The sequence below is a fragment of the Chelmon rostratus genome, chromosome 18 (genome assembly GCF_017976325.1).
Source record: "Chelmon rostratus isolate fCheRos1 chromosome 18, fCheRos1.pri, whole genome shotgun sequence".
NCBI classification, from domain to species: domain Eukaryota; kingdom Metazoa; phylum Chordata; class Actinopteri; order Chaetodontiformes; family Chaetodontidae; genus Chelmon; species Chelmon rostratus.
The window spans coordinates 22,228,836-22,249,296 of record NC_055675.1 but is presented as its reverse complement, the minus strand read 5'-3'; the positions used below and the strand labels follow the sequence as shown (position 1 = coordinate 22,249,296).

Here is a 20,461-nt window from a genome sequence, read left to right as displayed (position 1 = left end):
ATTCATGGCTTTTGCAGAGGGTGAATTATTGCTCTGCTTCCAGACTGCTTGCTCTGCAATGTTTGCTAAGCATCCCCTTCCACAACACACACACACACATGCACACACAAGCATGCACGCACACACATGCACACACACACACACACACACACACACACACTTTATTTATATTCACCAGTGAAGGTAGGTTTTGTAGGAGAAGGTGAGGAATTTTGAACAGCTGTGATTGGATAAACAGTTTCCCAGTCTGGTGTCCACTGGGATATATATGTATGGATTAGAGAGGGAGAGAGAGAGAGAGAGAGAGCAGTAATATCCTATGGCAACAACACCACCTGAATTGTTGATGTGGTGTTATTTTGTAAAGGAGCAAGGAGACACTCTGGTTTTCAGGAGTGTGTGTCAGTGTTGTGCATTAGCAAATGTAACCTAGCTAGGAAGACAGAAAGACAGTTTCAAAACATTGACTACATTCACTGGCTATGCAGGAAATAATGTGATGTTCATGTAGAACAGGGACGGTGCGGACGTATAGACAGGGTGGTGGATGTCGTCTTTGTATTCAGTCTTTGAGTCCAACACTAGATTTATGCTCAGTGTCCTTATACGTCCATTTGCAAAGTGCTAAAAAATGCAAGTCAAAGCTTGACACTGTCAGTGAGTTTTGCTTAGACTTCAGAAATGAATGCATGGCTCTGACTGACGAGTTGCAACACGTAAGAAAAGCACAATCCCATTCTGCAGCCACATGCAGCAATGCAAGTCAAAGCTGAGCTTTGGAAAGCAAAGCTGCTCATAAAGTGTTTTTTTCTTTTTCATTTAGGAGAGTCAGTGTGGATTGATGCTGCAGTTTGCAGTATTTGTACTATGATCAAGATCCTGTTCCTACTTTTAACCAACAGGCACAAGACGTTGGTGTTGTTACATGTCTAACCCTAACCATACCTTACTTACCTTCATGGATACTTAACATAAACTGTCAAGAATCCAAGTAGTTATCCAAAAATCATTCACAATGCAGAGGCGACATCTGCTCATCTTTGAGTTGATTATCTCCCTGATAATATTTTCCTGTCGCCAGAAATGATTGATCTGCTAGGAGACCATAATGTAAAGATGAGCTTTGGGTGATGAACATATACTGGTGGTGAATGTTTTGCATATATATGTTCCATCTAAAACATAATTTGGTCACACGAAATAGTGATACATCCAGTGATATAGATATACAACCCCAAATACAAAGAAGCTGGTCCAGGTGTTAATCTCTTTATCCAATCACGTGTTGACAAAATGTTGACCCTCGCTCCATCCTCTCTGTGAACCACTGAGCCTTTCAATCATGATACTATCACCTGTTACCAATCAACCTGTTTACCTGTGGAATGATCCAAACAGGTGTTTTTGGAGCGTTCCACATCTTTCCCCTTTAGTTGCTCCTGTCCCAACGTGTTTGAAACGTGCTGCATCAGATTCAGAATAAGCAGATATTTATAAAAATCAATGAAGCTGATGAGCTCAAACATTAAATATATTGACTTTGTGCTGTTTTCAGTTGAGTATATGTCAAAAAGGATGAACAAGTTATCACATATCTGTTTTACACTGCATCCCAGGTTTTTTGGAATCTGGGTTTTATTAGAAATATTTAATTACTGGTGATCACAGTCCTTTGCAACTTGTGACTGCTGACAATATGAGTAGTTTCTGACAATATTTAGTATTGTGTATAAGTGCATTTCAGTAATGTATGCAGCATTGTGTCAGTATAGTACAATCTAGTATAGATAACATTATTTTTATAGCTACAGACTTACAGTTTATTAACAGTTTATCACAGTATTTCAGTGCATATTTCTTGCATCAGTTTTCATTCTGAAGTATCTCATATGTGTGTGTGAAGGGTAAAATGTGCATCTGTACAAGGTAACGTTTAAATTACACCCCATCTGTCACTTCATACATATGCATGCAGAACCCCAGACACACACACACACACACACACACACACACACACACACACACACACACACACACACAGGGCCTTGGTTGTTTTTCTCCACAGTTTTGAGCTCAGTTGAACAGACACAGAAAGCCTTGGAGAGCTGCAAAGAAAAATACTTTAAATTCAAGGAGAATTTTAGATGTAAACACCTACAAACATATTCTCTCTCTCTCAGTTTATCTCATTCTCTCTCCACCGCTCTCTCACACTCTCTCCGTATGCTTTATGGTGGATGCTTTTATCCCTGGCTCTTTGCTGTACCATGAATATGCGATGTGATCCTCTCTTGATCCCTGTGGGGAAATTGTGCCTTGTCTCCGCTCTGCCGCCTCCACAGGGGGTTTAAGAGGTCAGAGGTCAGGCTCAGCTACAGGGCTTCCACAACCTGGAGCTGGTTCAGATTCAGTGCCTTACCTACAGACACTTCACCTGGACTGTAAGTGTCTTTGTTGAAGAAGAGGAGGCAGGTTTTGGTTCGTTGTGTGTTTCTGCATCTTTAAATTTTACTGAAATACTAAATCCAGTATGTGACTGGATTCCACTATATACTGTATGTGTATGTCTTTGCGCAGTCATGTGACCACACATAATGCATGTTGGGTCGATGTGGAAACCATTTCTGTGCTTTTAAGGGGAAGACGAGCGTTGTAGCTTTCTGTTGTCAGCCGCTGACCTCGCCATACACTTAGATATAGAGAACATACACACACACACACACACACAAACACGAAACACATTCACACTGCAATACCACCAACAGCTGTCGGGCCAATTCCACTCATGTCCCTGTGCTCCCATGATTCATTGCATTGCTGAAAGATTTTAGATTCAGTGCAGAGTTCTGTATCTGTGTTATGAGATATACGGGTAAATGTGTATGTGTGTGTGTGTATGTGTGCATGCATGCATGTGTGTTTGGCCTTTTGAGGATGTTTTTTTGTGTTTGCACTTGTTTAGCTTTTCTTGTCACCTGATAATTCCTGGGACTTTCAGGATGCCTGTGTACGCCTTCATGTTTGATTTACAGCATTAAAAGCAGATCAGAATGGTTGTAATTTTTGCATCTAATAAGACAATAACAAAGAGGCATCATGTCAATCAAATTTTCTGTTCTGTGACTGCAGTGTTTAAATGCTGGGTATGAGACATGCAGAGGTGGACAGATTAACATTGAAATACGGCTGCGTCCAGTTATTTCCCGTATTTCTGTTTGAAAAATTGCTCAAATGATAAATCAGTCATCGAAATAGTTGCAGATTACTGTTCTTTCTATCAACTAATTCTGTTCTAGTCATTGTTTCATCTCTACATTGAACGTGTGATAATGGTGTGCAGCGTGAAGTTGTTGTTTTTAGTGCAGTCATCAACACTGGACAAATGAGAGCTTGAGAGCTTCATCATATTCTTCATTTTTGCAACTGTGTGATGTTTGAACTGATGATGGAAAGGAAGCACATGCACATGTGGAAACTGCAAAAAAACAATCTACTCACCATTTTCTTGTGGTTATTCTTAGGGATGCACGATAACTGTTTTTTAAAACCGATACTGATAACCGATAACTTTCTGCTCCTAAAGGCCTATACCGATAACTGATAACACACACATATGCCTAATATCATGACATCAATACCACAAACAAAACCAAAAACAGCAGCGCACAGTGAGAGGCGGTTGCTACGCACCGTACGTGTTTACTTTCAGAGCCGCTGCGCAGTGAGAGATGCAACAGACGAGAGCAGGCTCATTTTAAATCAATAAAATGTGTTTTAATCACTATTTTATGTCACATTATTGAATGCTTTAGTAGTAAGCCGTGTTCTAAGCGGGATAACGTATGCTGCGAATGTTAATTCAAGTCAGCAACTACCAAAATTATGACCGAGTTATTGAGTTGTTTTCTGGCATGAGGGGGTATTCTTGATTTTTCCCAGTGAGAAGGAGTTTTTCTGATTATGCCAATGTCACATGAACGCAGCATTCACTGCAGGCCATTCGGGTCTCATAGTGGGAGCGAGGCACTGCCATGCTGACAAAAACACATATGTTATCGGGGCTGTTCGTCATTGAACGTTTGTTCCCCGATAACTATCGGCCCGATAATTATCGTGCACCCCTAGTTATTCTTCTGCTTTAGTACATAGTTACATATGCTCGGCTCTCTACGCTTTCTTTACCCTGGTTGTTTTTAGACCGGTCAGGAAGTCAGTGAAACAACTTTGTTTTAAATCAAATGTTGAAATTCTCACTATAATAACCAGATCTTCTGTTTGAGCATTCATCCACATTCAGTCCTGCAGACTTCACTGATTGGTTGTGTGCCATCAGTTAGTTTTACCTCAGGAGTGGAGGTTTATTTATTGGGAGCAGGATCTCTTTAAAGCCCAAAACCCTAAACTAGAGCTTTACCCTTGAGGTGTAAATGCAGATTAAGTTCTTCTAGGTTCTTCTAGGTTCTGGGAAAACATCCCACATTGTGGCTAAATGTGAAGCAGTACACCAGTGTGCCTGTGTGTTTAGGTGGTTGTGTGTGTTTGTGTGTGTGCCATGGACAGAGATGTATGAGCTGGAACAGAAAACAATGTAGAAACCAAACAAGCACCGCTGCTGCAGGGAGAGATCTATACACACCCTTAATTGATGACTGAGGAGTGTGTGTGTGCGCGCGCGTGTGTGTGTGAGACAGTTTTGAAGGAAGAAGAGTGGGAGAAAGAGGAGAGGGTGTTTGTCTCGGTGTGTGTGTGTGTGTGTGTGTGTGTGTGTGTGTGTGTGTGTGTGTGTGTGTGTGTAGTATTGACGTAGCGGTGCTCTCTCCAGACCTGAGCTCAATAAGCCCCGACTTCAAACAAACAGCAACCACTTCACGCAGGAGGAGAGAAGAGGAGAGGGGGAAGGAAAGATGAGGAGGTAAAAATAAATAAAGGGATAGCAGAGGAGAGAGCAACGAGGCAGCGTAGAATAACCAAGGAGATGCAGCCATGTGGGTAAAAAGAGGGACAGATTAGGGAAGAAGCGAGAACTGAAAATGAGAGGACAGGTGAGAATAGAGGGAGGATGAGGAGGGGCCGGAACTCAAAGAGAAAGAAAATGAGGAGAGAAAAATGGTAAGAAGTGGAAAAAACCTCCATGCAGCTGATGTGACCACATCTCAGCTTTTTAATCTCAGTTGAGCAACGATGTGTTCAAGCACAGAGGGAAGATTTTTTTTACCGTGTTCAGTCTCTCATACTAACAAGTAATTACAGAGAAAATCGCTCTGTTTGCGTTACATCATTTTGTTTCAGTCCGACCAGTCATGTGCACACAGTTTAGCTATCTGCCTATTCTCTCCAGGCCTCTGGTTTGGACTGGTGTCACTCAAAGGTTTTTTACCTCTACCAGCGCAAATCCCAACACGGCACTTGGGAAATTCATGTGTTGAAACAAATAAAAAAACCAAAGCAAACAAATCAAAAAATAGTTTATTTCTTAATGATGCACTGGGGCATAGATGCTAAGTCTTGGGAGTGAACTTTTGTTTTCCGACATGTCTGCTCTTGAACTCTCTGTCTGTCTCTTACACTACATTGTCACAAATTAATTGTCATTGCCAAAAGATATCAAACTCCATTTTCTCAAGATCAAGGTTTGGCAATCTGATTATCTGGAGACAGCAAAATATAAAGCTGTTAGTTCAAGTGAAATTTGAATTTTATCTGTAATTGAAACGCTCGGTGCAGTTTCTGCCTGTTCTACCCTGATTAAAGCAGAATGTGAAGCGTTGATCAATCGTTTCCTCTGACTGTATCTCCACTGCTTTGGTTCCTCTTCAGTGAGCCAGACTACAAAGGGGCGACGCCACCCCGAGCTCCTCTGATGTCGATCCCAAGATCTAAAGTCACGATCTGACAAAACAGTTTTCAGTTTCATAGGATAACAGGATAGTTAGTTGTGACCTGAAGATAAGAAAAGTTTGATACCTCGTTGTGGCACGAAAACTAATTGGCAAGCTTGAGATAACAGGATTAGAAAACAGTCCATGCAAATTAGGTCTCTTGCTGTGAGTAATTTAAAGAATCCTGCAGATTCGTCTTTTTTTAACATGGATGTTTTATGCAGCGTCTGGACTGCAACTAATCCCACCTTTTTCATTGTTTACCCTGTATAATCAGTCTGGATGCTTGTCTCTTATCTGTTCTTGCTTGATTTTTTGAATTATGGATCACTGTCTGTGCTGCATAATGCTTAATCTGGAACTGAAAATTAATATTCATATGTTTGTTTTATTGCCTCAGAGGTTTTTTTTTTTGCCTTTTTGCATGACCAACTCTCAGAGAAAATTATTCAGCATTTCAGCTTTCTTTCTACTCTACTTTTATTTACTTCTTTTATTTTATTTATACTCTTTTTCAAAAGAATCCTGGCCAAAATAGCAGCAATATAATGTAATAGACACAAATTCTCTTAAGGATGAAAAATAAGCGAAGTGAGGAAAAGAGAAAAACTGAGAACATTGGAACCACATATAAAACACAAAAGGAGCGAAAAGGTAGTATTCTCTGATTTATCTTATTCTCACCAGCCGTTCTACCTTAATCCCACCTCTGTAACCTGAGTTAGATAATTTTGAAACTGGAGGAGATGGAGGATGATATTCCTCTTACCTTTGTAGTAACACCTCTGATAACTGCCAGCTGTCTGGCTTTAAGCTCGCCTTTCAGAGATAATTTAAGAAGAAACATAAAATAATGGAGATATCACATTTGTTTTTCCGTTTTTGTTACAGTTGTTGCAGAGGTGATGCATCACAATATAACAGAGGGGTTGACGTGTGTGTTCATGTGTATGTTTGCAAGAGAGAGGCCATTTGTTCTTATGGTGCACATGAACAGGGGATAATAAAGTAGAGGCACGCACACTCACACACACATTCACGCACAGTCCATACATGATTTATGCCTTGGGTATATAATAATATAATGGGTAATTCATCATCTGACTGGACCTTATATTAAGGTTAAGAGACACTGAGAGAGTGAGAGTGAGAGAGCTTACTTGTATGTGCATTATCAGAAATAACAGTAAATTGAAAACTTGATTTGTAATGACTGTTTTTCTGAAACTACACACTGTTCTCATAGTGCATCTTGTATTTTCTTTGTTATGTTGTGCTGGATAATCCATGACTCTCGCCCAGTTACACACAACTCACACAAACAATAAATAGGGACTACAGGCCGACATCCAAAAAATGGTGACAGATCATTTTTCAGCTTTGGCAAACACGTTGATAATCGCACCAGATGTGGAGACATTTGCACACCACTCTGCATCAACACCCACATTTGAGACGAGTCAGCCGGCACAGCGTGTTGACCATTAATCCCAGACTTGAGCTTTAGTGCCCTTGAGCAATACAGTAAAACTCAATTGCTCCTGATGGTTATGGCCGTGTTTTGCACGGTAGCTTGCTTCCATTGGTGTGTCCATGAGTGTGCGTGAGAATGAGATGAAATTGTGCAGCACTTTGGATGAAAGAGGCAAAATGTCCTCATAAGGACAGTAAGGAGAGATGCTTGATTCGAAAATAAAGACATTTTGATGTGTCCTCACAAGTGCAGCTAAACCTGACTCTCTCTCACCCCCACCAACACACACACACACACACACACACGCACACGCATGTCTTCAAAGAGCAGTGTTCTCATTAGCAGCAGTCCTGCGTTCAGAGGCTGATGTCTCTCTTCTGTAATTCTTTAGCTCGTTGCTTCACCAGGCAACACTCTGAAAATATTCTAATAACACTGGTGCTGATACTGACACTGACACTGATACATACAGGTAATGACACTGATACAGATGCTAATACTATGCTAATAGTAATAATACTAATAGCAGTAATAGTGCTCATGCTACTTCATGCAGTGACCACCATTGCCATTGCGAATACTACTACTCTTATAACTTGTACTACTACCACTGTTGCTACTCTTGTCGTCAACTACAGTTTTACATCTTGATCAATAAGATGGATTTTTGTTTAATGCAAAAAGTTAGCAGGAGTCCCTGCAGAGGAGGTTTCGGTTTATAGATCAGTGTTTTCTCCCGCTGCTATCACCACAACACTGAAGGGATGTATTGTATGTGATCAGGCCGTACTGTGCTGTAATAGTACTCCAACAAGGTACTGTGTTTCCACCCTTTGCCAAGGAAGTTATGTTTCAGTCTGGATTGTTTGTCTGCTTGTTTGTCGGCAGGATTAGAGCAAAACTCCTGGCCTGCTTTTCATGAAACTTGGTAAAAGGGTGTAGCACATGCCAAGGAAGAACCCATTCAATTTTGCAATGGATCTGTATCACAGGGCGGATGAAATATTTTTCGCTTTCGTTAACAAACAGTGCCAGTTTGACTGGATCGCCAGTCAGCCTTAATTTTCCTGGGCGATTGTACCTGGTGAAGAATTATAAAGGCTTATAAACGCAGATGGTGTCATTACTCGAAAGCCATTACACTGTGCAATCAACATTTACTTCATAATGATACATTAAAGCAAAAAACTTGTCTGTCGTCAGTTGAAGTAAAAGTACCTGTACCGGTCCATGCAGTATTGGGAGATGGTCTATGCTCTACCATTACCTCTTACCAGGGCCAGCAGTAGGAGAAAAGCCACAAGATAAAAATAAATTGGATTAGACCAATATTTAGCTGTTTGACATGACATGACATGACATGTATTAGTTTTGAGGAAAATCAAAAGAAATACAGAAATGTAACTCACTAATTAGTATGTTCTCTTTCTTTATTTAGGTATTAAGCAGCGATATCCTATTTGCCTCTGTCTTAACAACAAAGATTCCCCAAATGTTAAAACATTTTCAACCTGCACAGATGTGTTTCCCTTAATTTTCTCCATTGAATGTCAAGACTTGCTTCACTTTTGGTTTGAACACAAATTGCAGAAGTTAATGAACAACATACTTTTAGTTTGATGATAGTTTGTTGGAAAGTAGTTGTGGTATAAGTGGGATAATGTCCTCTGAGGTTTACGTTTCATGATTATCGTTTCCCCCATGGCATCCATTACAGTCCTGGAACATTCAACTTTTGTACAGTATTGCTTTACTTGTTACTACTAATACAACTAGCACACTTAATTAAGTAGTGATGACAGCAGTTGGTTACGTTGCCTTGCTTGACGAACAGTGTTTGCTTTTTCCCTTTCTCTGCTTGAACCTTTCAGGCTGGTCTGAGGGATTCAAACCAGCAACTTTCCAGTTACAACACCTGCAGGTTTTAATACACACTGTATGTTGTCCTTCATACCTCTGTTACCTCTTTACCTCTGCTGCCTTTCTACAATGTGAGCTGTCAAAATGTATGGCCCTTACACCCGGGGGTGTGTGAGTGTGTGCAGGCTGCAGGCTTTCTCATTATGATTCTAAATGTATCAGTCTACCTCGTCTGGATGAATTAATAGGTTCCTTGGTGGCTTGGCACACACACACACACACACACTCACACACACACAGACACACTCACTCGCACACACGCAAACGCGTGCACACATATTGTTTGTCCAGCGCGTCGTGCCTCAGGTTCGTTAATTGAATGTCTGTGTTCATGTTAGAGGCCGTGAGAGGCATTGAGAGGATGCCACGGTGCATTAGGAGGACAAGGTGTGTGTGTGTGTGTGTGTGTGTGTGTGTGTGTGTGTGTGTTGTAAATAGGATGAAATCCAGAGGACCTTGAACGCAGCCTCTCCTGAGCTCCTAGCGACACGAGACGCAAACAAATCTTACAAGGAGGCGAGAAGGCCACAGGTGTGTGTGTGTGTGTGTGTGTGTGTGCGTGCGTGTGTGTGTGTGTGTGTGTGTGTCTGTGTGTGTGTGTGAAACTCAGGCAAGCTTAATCGAACGCCGTCCTTGTCTCACCTCTTCTCTCATGTTTTCTCCTCTCTCTCTCTCTTACCTTCATTTCTTTCTGTCCATCCTCATCCTCTGTGATTTTTTAATTTACTCTCTCCCTCACTTTCTTTCTCCAGTGTTCCCCTTGGTTCTTCCTTCTCCTCTTCCTCCTCCTCCACTTGTAACCCTGACATCTTTTAGCATGGTGTGATGTAGAAAGACAGGAGTCTTTCTCTTTTGTCTTTTCCTGTCTTTCCTCTCATTTCTCTGTGTCATCCTTCAGTCTATCTTCCTGTCCATTTTGTTTCCATACTTCTCTTTACTCGTCTTTTTTGTCCTTCTTCTCTCTCTTCCTCTCTGCCACTTTAGTTCCTCTAGTCTCTTTACCTCTTCCTCTCTCCAATCCACACTCTTTTTTTCGATTTTCATTTTTCCTCTCACACTGTTTCCTCTCCCATGTTGTCCATTCCTTGTCCTGTCTGTCCCTCTTTCTTCCTTCCTACTTCTCCCTCTGTCTCTTTTTCTCACTCCATTCCTTCCTCTCCTACTCCTCTCATCTTCTCTTTCCATTCATTTTTCTGTTTCCTCCTCTGTGTGTCTTTCTCTCTTTATTTCCTCTATTTCTCTCCAATCACCCTCCTTATCTCTTCTTCCCTCCTCCTCTCCTCTGTCTCTCTTCACACATTTCCTTTTCACATTTTTGGCTCCTACTTTCCCTTCCTCTTCTTTTGTCCTCTTTTCCTGTTCTCTACCTCACTCTTTCCATCCGTCCATCCTTCCATCTGTCCATCTCCCCCATCCCTCCCTCTTGTTCTTCATGCTTCGTTGTTACAGCCACCAGGGGAAGAACTAGCAACACAGACTAACACATACACACTCACACAAAGAGTCTGACTCCCAGCCCTTTAATGGCCCCATTTAGACAATGTGTCGCATCAGCAAGTCGTATGGCTGAATAATGAGGAGAGAAGAAGAAGGAGGAGGAGGAGGAGGACAAGAGAGGAAGAAGATAAGGAGGAGTGTCGGTCGTTTTCCGCATCCTTCCATCCTGACTGCCACCGTAAATGTTGTTCTGTTACACACACCATCAGCTCCGTGACCCTGTGTGTGTGTGTGTGTGTGTGTGTGTGTGTGTGTGTGTGTGTGTGTGTGTGTGTGTGTGTGTCCATTCATCTCCACTATGTGCCAGTGTGTGTGGTCGTTGGGGAGAAATATGGCCTCTGGGGTTTTTGCTGAAGCTCCTGTGTTATGTTTATGATAGGGCAAAAGAGAGAGAGAATGATAATGTACGTTCTTTATATCACTCGCCCTCAAAGAGGCATCCTCTCTCTCTCTCTTTCTTATGCATTACACAAACACACACGGAAACCCACACTCCCACTCTATGAACTGAAACACACTGAAGATACCTACAAGCACACACACTCATAAATGATACACACACAAACACATTTACTCCCTCAGTTGTTCACACACACACTCCTTCCTGCATGCAAACAGGCATCTGTACTGTCTCATAAATGATATACAGTCTCTTTTAAACCACACACACACACACACACACACACTCGCAGCAGAGCTCCGACAGACACAAAGTGCAGCTGTAGCTGTTTTTTTGTTTTTTTTTTTAAGTCGCTGCCACCTTGTGTTTTTCTCCACCAGCTGTTAGGAGCTGAGCGGGATTTATGAGCTACATTAACATTATACATCTAATTTTATAGCATTTGTATTTTCTGGAGAAGTTTGGCTTTTGCAGAGTTGGTTGTTTCTTGTTTCAGAATTTTCTTGGCGCTTGCACAGAATAACATGAAGGAAGATTGTCTTTTACTGTGTCTCACACTGAGAACTTGATTAGCATATTAAAGGGCCATACAGCTACTTTCGCAAGCTTTACCCCCATTAACTACAAATTGCATATGTTTTATTTAAGCTCATTTCATTTATTTATAAGTACAATGCACATTAATCGACATTTCTCTACATGTGCCAGTGTTAGCCAGCTGCCTAGTTTTCCACTGCAGTCTTTTAGTGGCCCTTGCCATAAAGGATCTTAAGCATCAGACAAGTGTCAGTATATTTCATTATTTTACATTATTTGCCGCTACTTTCCAAAGCATTCAGCAAGTTTTAAGATTGATTTCCTACCTCCTAGGCAGTCTTATTGATTTCCATTTGTTACCTGGAGCAAGAAAATCCACCTGCAGGGACCCCAAACTAGTCTGAGCTCAGATATTCATCACAGTGAACTTTGGCTTATCTTTATTTTATTGTCAAAGTTAGGTTTTTGTTGTGTAGTTGAAGAGTCTGCCCAGATTGATGTGTTCAAGGACACCCAGACGCCTCAGAGTGAGTGGCTGAAAAAGCATTTTAAATGCATGAAACAAACACATTCTCAATATTTTTTTCACAACACTCATGTGTATTCATGAGTTATCTTCCAGCGTTAAAAACCATGACTGCAGTGTGGTTAAACTGCTAGCCATTAATTTTCCAATGTAGAAATGCACATTCATTACCACTAAGTGATAAGTGACGAAAAACTAAGGTAAGATGGATTACCTACTGTTTCTCAAGCAAGTTTTTTATGCCTCTGCATGTGATTTTCATACATTATAGAAATGAGCTGAAACCAGGGGCTGACAGGGTTTCAAACCAGCCCGGTTTGGTGTGGTTGAAACGGACCCTGTTGTATTTGCCCATTTGGTTTGGTTTATTTAGGCTTGTGCCGAGGCTGAACTACTACTGCATCCATCTGCTGTTTGTGGGAAGTGTCATGGCAGTGATTTCCTAAGTGTGATACATGAGAATGAATCGGAAATGGACCAAAATTAAAATGTGACGTTTATTTTTTTCTCTGGTGTGTCCCACAAGAACCAGACTAAATGAAAAAAGGCCCAACAGTTTGGTAAAGTATATGCAATTTGTAATAAAATACAATTAGCAGGACCACAAGCAACCCCCAACAAAAGCCTTTATAGTATGAGCAGCAGTGCAATAACCTATAGACACAAACGTTAAAGGTACATTTTGTGATCTAAATAAAAACAGAAGTCCAGTGTAGCGCACCATTCAAACCACAGGATTGAAGCTAATTGATCTAAGCTGCTATTCAGTTGTTAATGCCTTCTGGTGCTGCTAGGGATTTATTGACATCTGTAATGTCTGTAAACGCAGGAGGGATATAGGCCAGAGCAATTAAACTCCTCTGCAGCTTTATATGTGCGTTCGTTTGGGTCAAATGTATATAATCAGAAAATAAAGGCTTGTGACTTTAAAGCCCAAACCAACGTAAAGCCTCCAGCAAAGCACAGATCAGTATAACAAGAGCTGCTGTGAGAAAAAGTGCAGCATTTAGTCACAAAACAAGGAGAGAACAAAGACGATGAAAAGCTGAAGTTCAACATTCATCTTCTTAAATGCCAAAGAGCAAAATGTTAAAACCCCCCTGAATCTTCTTTAAGGAAAATTACCTCTAAAAGCTCCCCTGATGCTTTTAAAAAGGCCTTTGCTGTGGACAGCCGAACACACACACACACACACACACACACACACACACACACACACACACACACTCAACATGTCTTTGCTGGATAATCACAGGTTACAAGCCAAGACTCAGATTGTGACATTTATGACTAAATCTCACATTCACTCGTCATCCTGTCTGATGACTGATTCAGGGAAAATGTCTGTCAAACCAAGAAACAAGCTCTCTGCTCTGAGATATTTCACTTGGTTAGCTCTGAATGATCTGAATGACACCAGTGTGCAGGAAAGGGTCTCCTTGGTTACAGATGAACTGATACGTTGCTACAGTTAATTGATTGATTGATTTATTGACACACGGACAAATTGGACCCACAACAGCAAGATGATTTCATGCATTTATTGATGAAAATATAACTTACCGAGCACCTGCAAAGAATTTAGATGTGCAGCATGTGTGCCTTGTGGTGATGGTGACTTATCATCTGCAGTACATAATGACTAAAAATCACCTACTAATTGGCTTGTTATTCTCTTTCTCATTTTGCACAGAAGAAGATGCAGTCAGTAGCCGGATGTGCAGATTTGAGGAGTGAATATGATAAAACTGCTGCTTTTCTACAAAATCAATGCTGGGAAAAGGAACAGTGGCATATCCCAACATGCTGATGCTTGTGATCTCGCAATTATTGGATCAATACACGCCACAGCGTGTTGGCTCACATAGACAACAATGGGTGTGGGTGTTAATTTCCGCCATAAGCCATGAGTGTGTGTTGCTCTTCAGAAAATGAGAAACAAGAAATCTTAAAAGTTAAAGTCCTGATACAACTAGATGTACCTGCACAGCCCCTGGTGTGTGGACAAAAGTGGAAAAAATTAATGAATGAGTCAATTAATTGAGCAAAAATTGCAATTTACTGTTTCCAGCTTCTTAAATATGAGGATTATCTACTTTTTTGTGTTTTGTATCACTCTAAATTGAATCTCTTTAGGTTTTGGACTGTTGGACAAAACAAGGAGGAAAGAAAAGCTTTTCATTTTTCTCTATTTTCAGAACCTTTGGAGACTAAACCATTAATGAAACATCGAGTAGAAAAACATATTAACTGAAAATAAGAATGGTTATTAGTTGTAGCCCTAACTGACTGATCGATTGTTTGATTGACAGATCTCGGATGCAGAGTGGGAGGACATGTTGGAGGGTTTCGATGAGCGGAGTTACCTGAACGCTCGGCGCTGGAAGCCCGGTGATGACCCGTACACCCTGTACGCCTTCAACCAGAGAGAGAGCGAACGCATCCCCAGCAACCGCGCCCTGAGAGACACGCGACATTACAGGTACACACACAAACACAAGCGCACACACATGAAAACTCACAGAAACATGTGTCACGACACACACTCTTCTCCCTTTGGTTGGAATCAGTGTGTAAGAAGTCAGATCCTGTGTGGTGACCTTTATCTGTACAACCTGAGAAACACAGCCGTCTACTGAGTTCAGTCCGTCAATATGTATATTACACACACACACACACACACACACACACACACACACACACACACACACACAGACTCCAGTGTGATGTATGAATCTGTCCCACTGCATAGAAATAAAGCTTATCAGTACAAGTACAAACCCAAACAGCCTGCAGACATGAACAAACACATCAGAGCACACACAGGACCCTACAGATCAGCTCTCACTGTGACAGGTATGTTCACACACACACACACACACACACACACACACACACACACACACACACACAGAGTCAAACAGCAACACAGCAGCAGATCCCCAAGCTCGTAATTAATCCCCTATCTGTGCTAAAACAAATTTAGATTATGGAACCAAACACATTTTCATAGAAAAACCACCAAATTACAATCTGTCTGTCTGCTAAGAAATTAAATTAAACACCAAAATAGAAATCCTCTTAGCGGAGCGCCGTCCTTGTCTATTGGAAAGACGCTCAGGAGGAAGATAAGGAGCTCGCAGCTTTGACAGCAGCCGCCTTCTTACACAGTTCAGGAGATAAAAACTTCCAGGCACTTGTGCAAAGTGTGAAGAGGTCCAGTGTGGCCAGGCTACTGGGGTCTCTCTCTCTCACACACACACACACACACACACACACACACACACACACAGTGTTCAAGGTAATGCAATCACAACAATTTTTATTTTCAGGTGATTATACACTAATAAAAACATACTTTTTTTTATTAATGATCTATTTTAGTTTGGTCACATGTCAAAAATACTATGCGAATATAAGCAAGAGCATATTTTTCACTGGAATACATCAGAATATTAATTCTACTAAAAAGTATTGTGTGTTATTGTGTTTATCAAAGCCACCTCTGTGCCACAGAGCTCCACTGGAGCCACACTGTTTCACTGGCTGGCATGTTCATTCATTACCATGAACACACACACTGAAGTTTACACACACCGTCCTGCTGCCACAAATACTCACTGGAGCACCAAATGTGGATTAATCCGCTGCTGAAAATTGTCCGCAACAAATGCACTGTTTCCTCCTATTTGAGTAAAGTTTGATTAAAACTACAGTGAGTTGTTTTAGGGAATTAGTAACAACTTAAACTAAGTAATTCCTTATTTTAAGGAATAAATCGTTTTTAAAGATTTTGATGTCTGGTAAGAACCAGTGGGTTTGGGGCTGAGAGCCACAGATGGAGTAGGGAAGTCCGCAAATATGATATTAATTTATTACATTTCCCGCTGCTGTGACTGTTTTCAGTTAAGAGGTGACATTGACATTGTTTGTGTTGTCTGTGATGACCTGGATGTGTCTCACAATGTGTAAAATGTTTTTTACATCTGCTGATGGATTTTTGTTTGATATATTTTATGGAGCTGCACAGAAATGGTAGATTAATGCTAAAGACAAACACATCCAGCTGGAACATCCATTTGTCCCTGTTGTGACTTTCAGCTGATGTTCGCTATGTGATTAAAGGTTACCAGGCAGCTCGTGGTGACCCAGCTCTCTAAAAGGAAGCTGCATGTGGGCGTTAATTGGGTGGCTGTTTGTTCTGGCAGTTACAGTGAACATGACTAAGTCCTGGATGGTGGCTGCTGCTGCAGCTGGTGGTGGTGAATACAGCAGGCTATGGCTCCACGACACACATTGGAAGCGAAAATCTGTTAGCATAACTGGCATGTACGTCACTCTGTGTGTAGCCGTGTGCAAAGTTTTGAAGATGTATCCTGCAGATGATTGGATGTATGATGTCTGACTCAATCATAGCTTGTCAGCTGCTTCTAACACAGTGTGTGTCAAACTGCGTGTGTGCGCAAGTGTGTGCCTGAGTGTTTTTACATGTACACATGTCTATGCTAATGTGCGTAATTGCGTTGTGTCGGTCGCCTGCATCATCTGCTGTCAAGCTGACATAAGGCAGCTGAAGTGTGTGTGTGTTGATGTGTGTGTTTGTGTTTGTGTGTGTGTGTGTGTGTGTGTGAGAGAGAGAGAGAGAGAGAGAGACAGAGAAAGTGAGAAGTGTGTGTAGGAGGCGGGAAACCAGGGAAACACTTCCACATTAATCTGTTAGCAGGGAGGTAGGGGGCTGATAGTGCTCATTTATCTCGTATAGGACAGCGATGAAGGGTGTGTGTGTGTGTGTGTGTGTGTGTGTGTGTGGATGAGGGGGGTTTGCTGTTATGTGATTATCTGTTAACTCAGTTACTGTGTAGCTGTAGATCTCCGGAGTGCTTGTCTGCTGGGAAAGTGGTATCACCCCATACTCTTCTAGCAGGAAAAAAACAGCAGTGAAATGCCCGACTGAAGCCACTGAGGTTTTGTATTCTTAGAAACACCTTCTCTTCTGCTGCAGACTCACTGAGGTGCTTCCTACACTTTGGGTCCGTTTCCAACACAGGGCGTTTGGTGGAAATTCGAGGTGGTGTGACAGTAATATAATGCACATATATATAGTTGATTATTTATTTATTTATTCAGTATTCCTTTTTTTATTTACTCTTTTGATCCTTCTATGTCTCTCTTTTATTGTTTGCTGTATATAACAATTTAATTTCCCCGGTGTAGGATTAATGAAGTTTTATCTTGTCTTAAAGGGTACAAAAAGTGAGGGAACTGGTTGGAGAAGGAGAAGTATAAAATTAAGGCTGAGTGGTTGAACTTTACACTGAGGGATATACATAAATATATTACAGTCAAAACACTATAAATCTACCGAAATTAAGACTTAATGGACCAGTGTGTAGGATTAAGTGGCACCTAATGGTGAGGTTGCAGATTGCAACCAACCTGAATACCCCTCGCGGACTGTGAAAGGGAGAAAATACCTGACTGAAAAATAATTCTACCAGACTAAGAATCTGACCAAGCATTTGATCCCAATTTATGGTACTTGACAGTTTTCAATTGTACAGTTTCGTACAACACTTCATATTGAGATATTGAGCTACTGTAGACATGGCGCAGTATCACATGGAGCTGATACATGGATTGCTGTTTAAGTTTTAATATTAATATGTGGCACACAAATGTAATGTGATATTGTAAATGAACAGTTACATGATCTGTGGCTGTATTTCACTTGAATGGATTCAAACATTGGTCCATCAGTCAGAAGCACAAAGTGTAAAAACAGCACCTAGAGCCATTTATTTATTTATTATAATATTTTCACGTCTAATTCTGTGAATTTGTTTTGACCAAACCTGAGTTGTTGATGCAACAGCGGAAAAACTAACCAAGGCGGTTTTGGTGAGTTTCATTTTGTTTCTGTCGAGTTTGAATGACGTGTGTTTTACGATGAGTTAACTTGGCTACATCAGTTATCAGTTATCAGAGATTCAGCAGGTGTACGGTTGCATTTTTTATTTAGTTTTAAGTGATTGTAAATGGGTTAGGTTTTATTTATGATGTGAATTTGTTATGTAAATGTTGTGTAAGTGTTTTGTATTTATTTAAATTCAAATATTTAATATACTTGATATATTGTTCAAGTTCTAATTTGCCTTAGCAATAAAAAAAATAATTTCATTAATGTCATCGATGATCATTTTATTCCAGTTTCTTTCTTTTTTCCCCCCTTTTTTTGTCAGTTCAGGCACCATCTAGGCGCCTGTATTGTTTTAAAGGTATCATTTTAGCAGCGGTATCAGAAAAACCCAAACGATGCCCTCTAACGAGCAGTGCAGAGAGAAAGCAGAGCAGCATTTTTCAGTCAGACTGTTTGTGTTCTTTCACTGCAGAAGGAAATGCGTCTTTCTGAGCGAGCTGCATTTTGACAAAATGTGAAGTGAATTTGGAGCCGGGGTTATTTTTCACTCTCATTGGACCACAGTCAGCGGAGACGTTGATGGAGTGATGGTGAGGATGCTTCCTCGTACCCATTCTGTGTGACAGCTCAGACGGACCGATTTCAAAGCTCTCCAGCTGTTTCACGTATTTTTCTGTGCACCTTCTTTCCCTCACGTTCATTGAGACAGATGACTAATATCAGCAGTCATTCTCATTCACCTGTGGTTTAAAGTCAAACATGCCCTGTTTTCTTTTTTCACTTCTTACCAACTGTTGTACTCAGAGAGCCTGGAAATATCACCTCATATTGCATATTGCACCTGATTGACAGAATTCACCACAGCAGGATAATAATGGAGCTTGAAATCATTACCCTCTTTTGCCTCATTATTATCCTCTTAGAAAAAATAAAAGCATCTTTTAACAAACTTAGTGATTTAAGTGCTTTTACCCTTTTCCTACTGAGCTGAAAGACTTTGCTCTTTATCTGAATCAGGACATTATCACGTCATTGCCTTTTAATTCTACAGTTTTATGTCGACAACGACCTGTAAATCAATCAATTTGTTTGTAATGCAGACATTTCTAGCTTGGTTGTAATTAACATACTAACAGCAACAGTGCTCATAGTGCTCGAAGACAAGAGAAGCTCAGACCGTGCCACTAAAAAATTTAAGGATAGATGCTGTTTGATTGACAGGTGATCTCTGGGTAATGCACTGCAGAGACCCCTCGGCTGCAGCCTTAAAAACTAAAATAAAAAGACACAGAGCTATAAGAGAAGCTGGTAGATTAGCACTCTAAAGGAAAGCTCCAGTAGAGAAAGCACAGCAGGGTTAGAGAAGAGGCTCCAGGTCTGTTATTTTCCCAGTGGGCCAACGATAACCTAAAGATTAGAGATGCTGGTCTTCTTATAGCCTGCAGGCTGGAAGAAATGTGGAAGAATAATAAGATACTTAATCCTGGACAGTAAGAGACTGAGGATGCACTGGACAGCTTCCGCAGGGACGAATGCAACGCAGGTGTAAATCCTAACTTCTGTGGGATTGTGGGAACAATTTGCATATTATGAACCTTTAGAGGAGCGAGAAGTGGGATGTTACCTGATGTTTCTCTACACTGAGAGTGCTGTTTTACATGTTTAAGTCTTAAATATTGCTTGATAGATGTGTCAATATTTGAATGGATAAAATGATTAAAGCAATTATTCGACCAAACGCTTGTTCAACTTCAAGAACTTGAACATTTTCAGGAGCTCAGGAAGTATAAACTGATTTTTACAAACTTATCTGCAGGCCCCTTTTCCAACAAGTATCTAATTCAAACATCCCAATTATATGATGAATTTTAGTCTTATTGCAAACAAAAATTAGACAATCAGCATTAATATTTCTGAAATGCAATGGAAACACAAACTTAAGCATGTATATCCTACTGCAGGGTAGTTCATGGAGCTGTTCTGCCTGAATACTGAAGCCAAAGCCACTCATGTAGGTGCTGGCTTTAGGAAAACGGAAAACTCAATTCACAACTACAGTATTAAAGTAAACAGGAAACAGGAAGTTTACTTCTGTGAGCTACACTTACATCCTTACATCCTCCTGTCTGTTGATGTGAAATTGTTGTTATTTATTTGTGAAGCAGATATGAGCACATAGAGGGTTTGAAAAAAGCCGCCATCACAAACTACAGGTTACAAAGAGTCCCTACAGAAACCAAAGGTTGACGTGTTTTCAGCCGTATGATTTTGACATTCATTGTCTGTTCACTCAGCCAATATGTTGTATTGC

The 20,461-nt window shown here is 40.8% G+C and overlaps 1 protein-coding gene across 1 annotated transcript in view; it reads left to right on the top strand.

The window, feature by feature from the left end:
* Positions 1-20,461, top strand: part of galnt14 (UDP-N-acetyl-alpha-D-galactosamine:polypeptide N-acetylgalactosaminyltransferase 14 (GalNAc-T14)) — a 140,391-nt gene that overhangs the window by 14,399 nt on the left and 105,531 nt on the right. Inside the window, exon 2 of the mRNA XM_041958603.1 lies at positions 14,546-14,715. Within this exon, the coding sequence (XP_041814537.1) occupies positions 14,546-14,715 (170 nt within the window). The remainder of the gene's footprint in view (positions 1-14,545; positions 14,716-20,461) is intronic.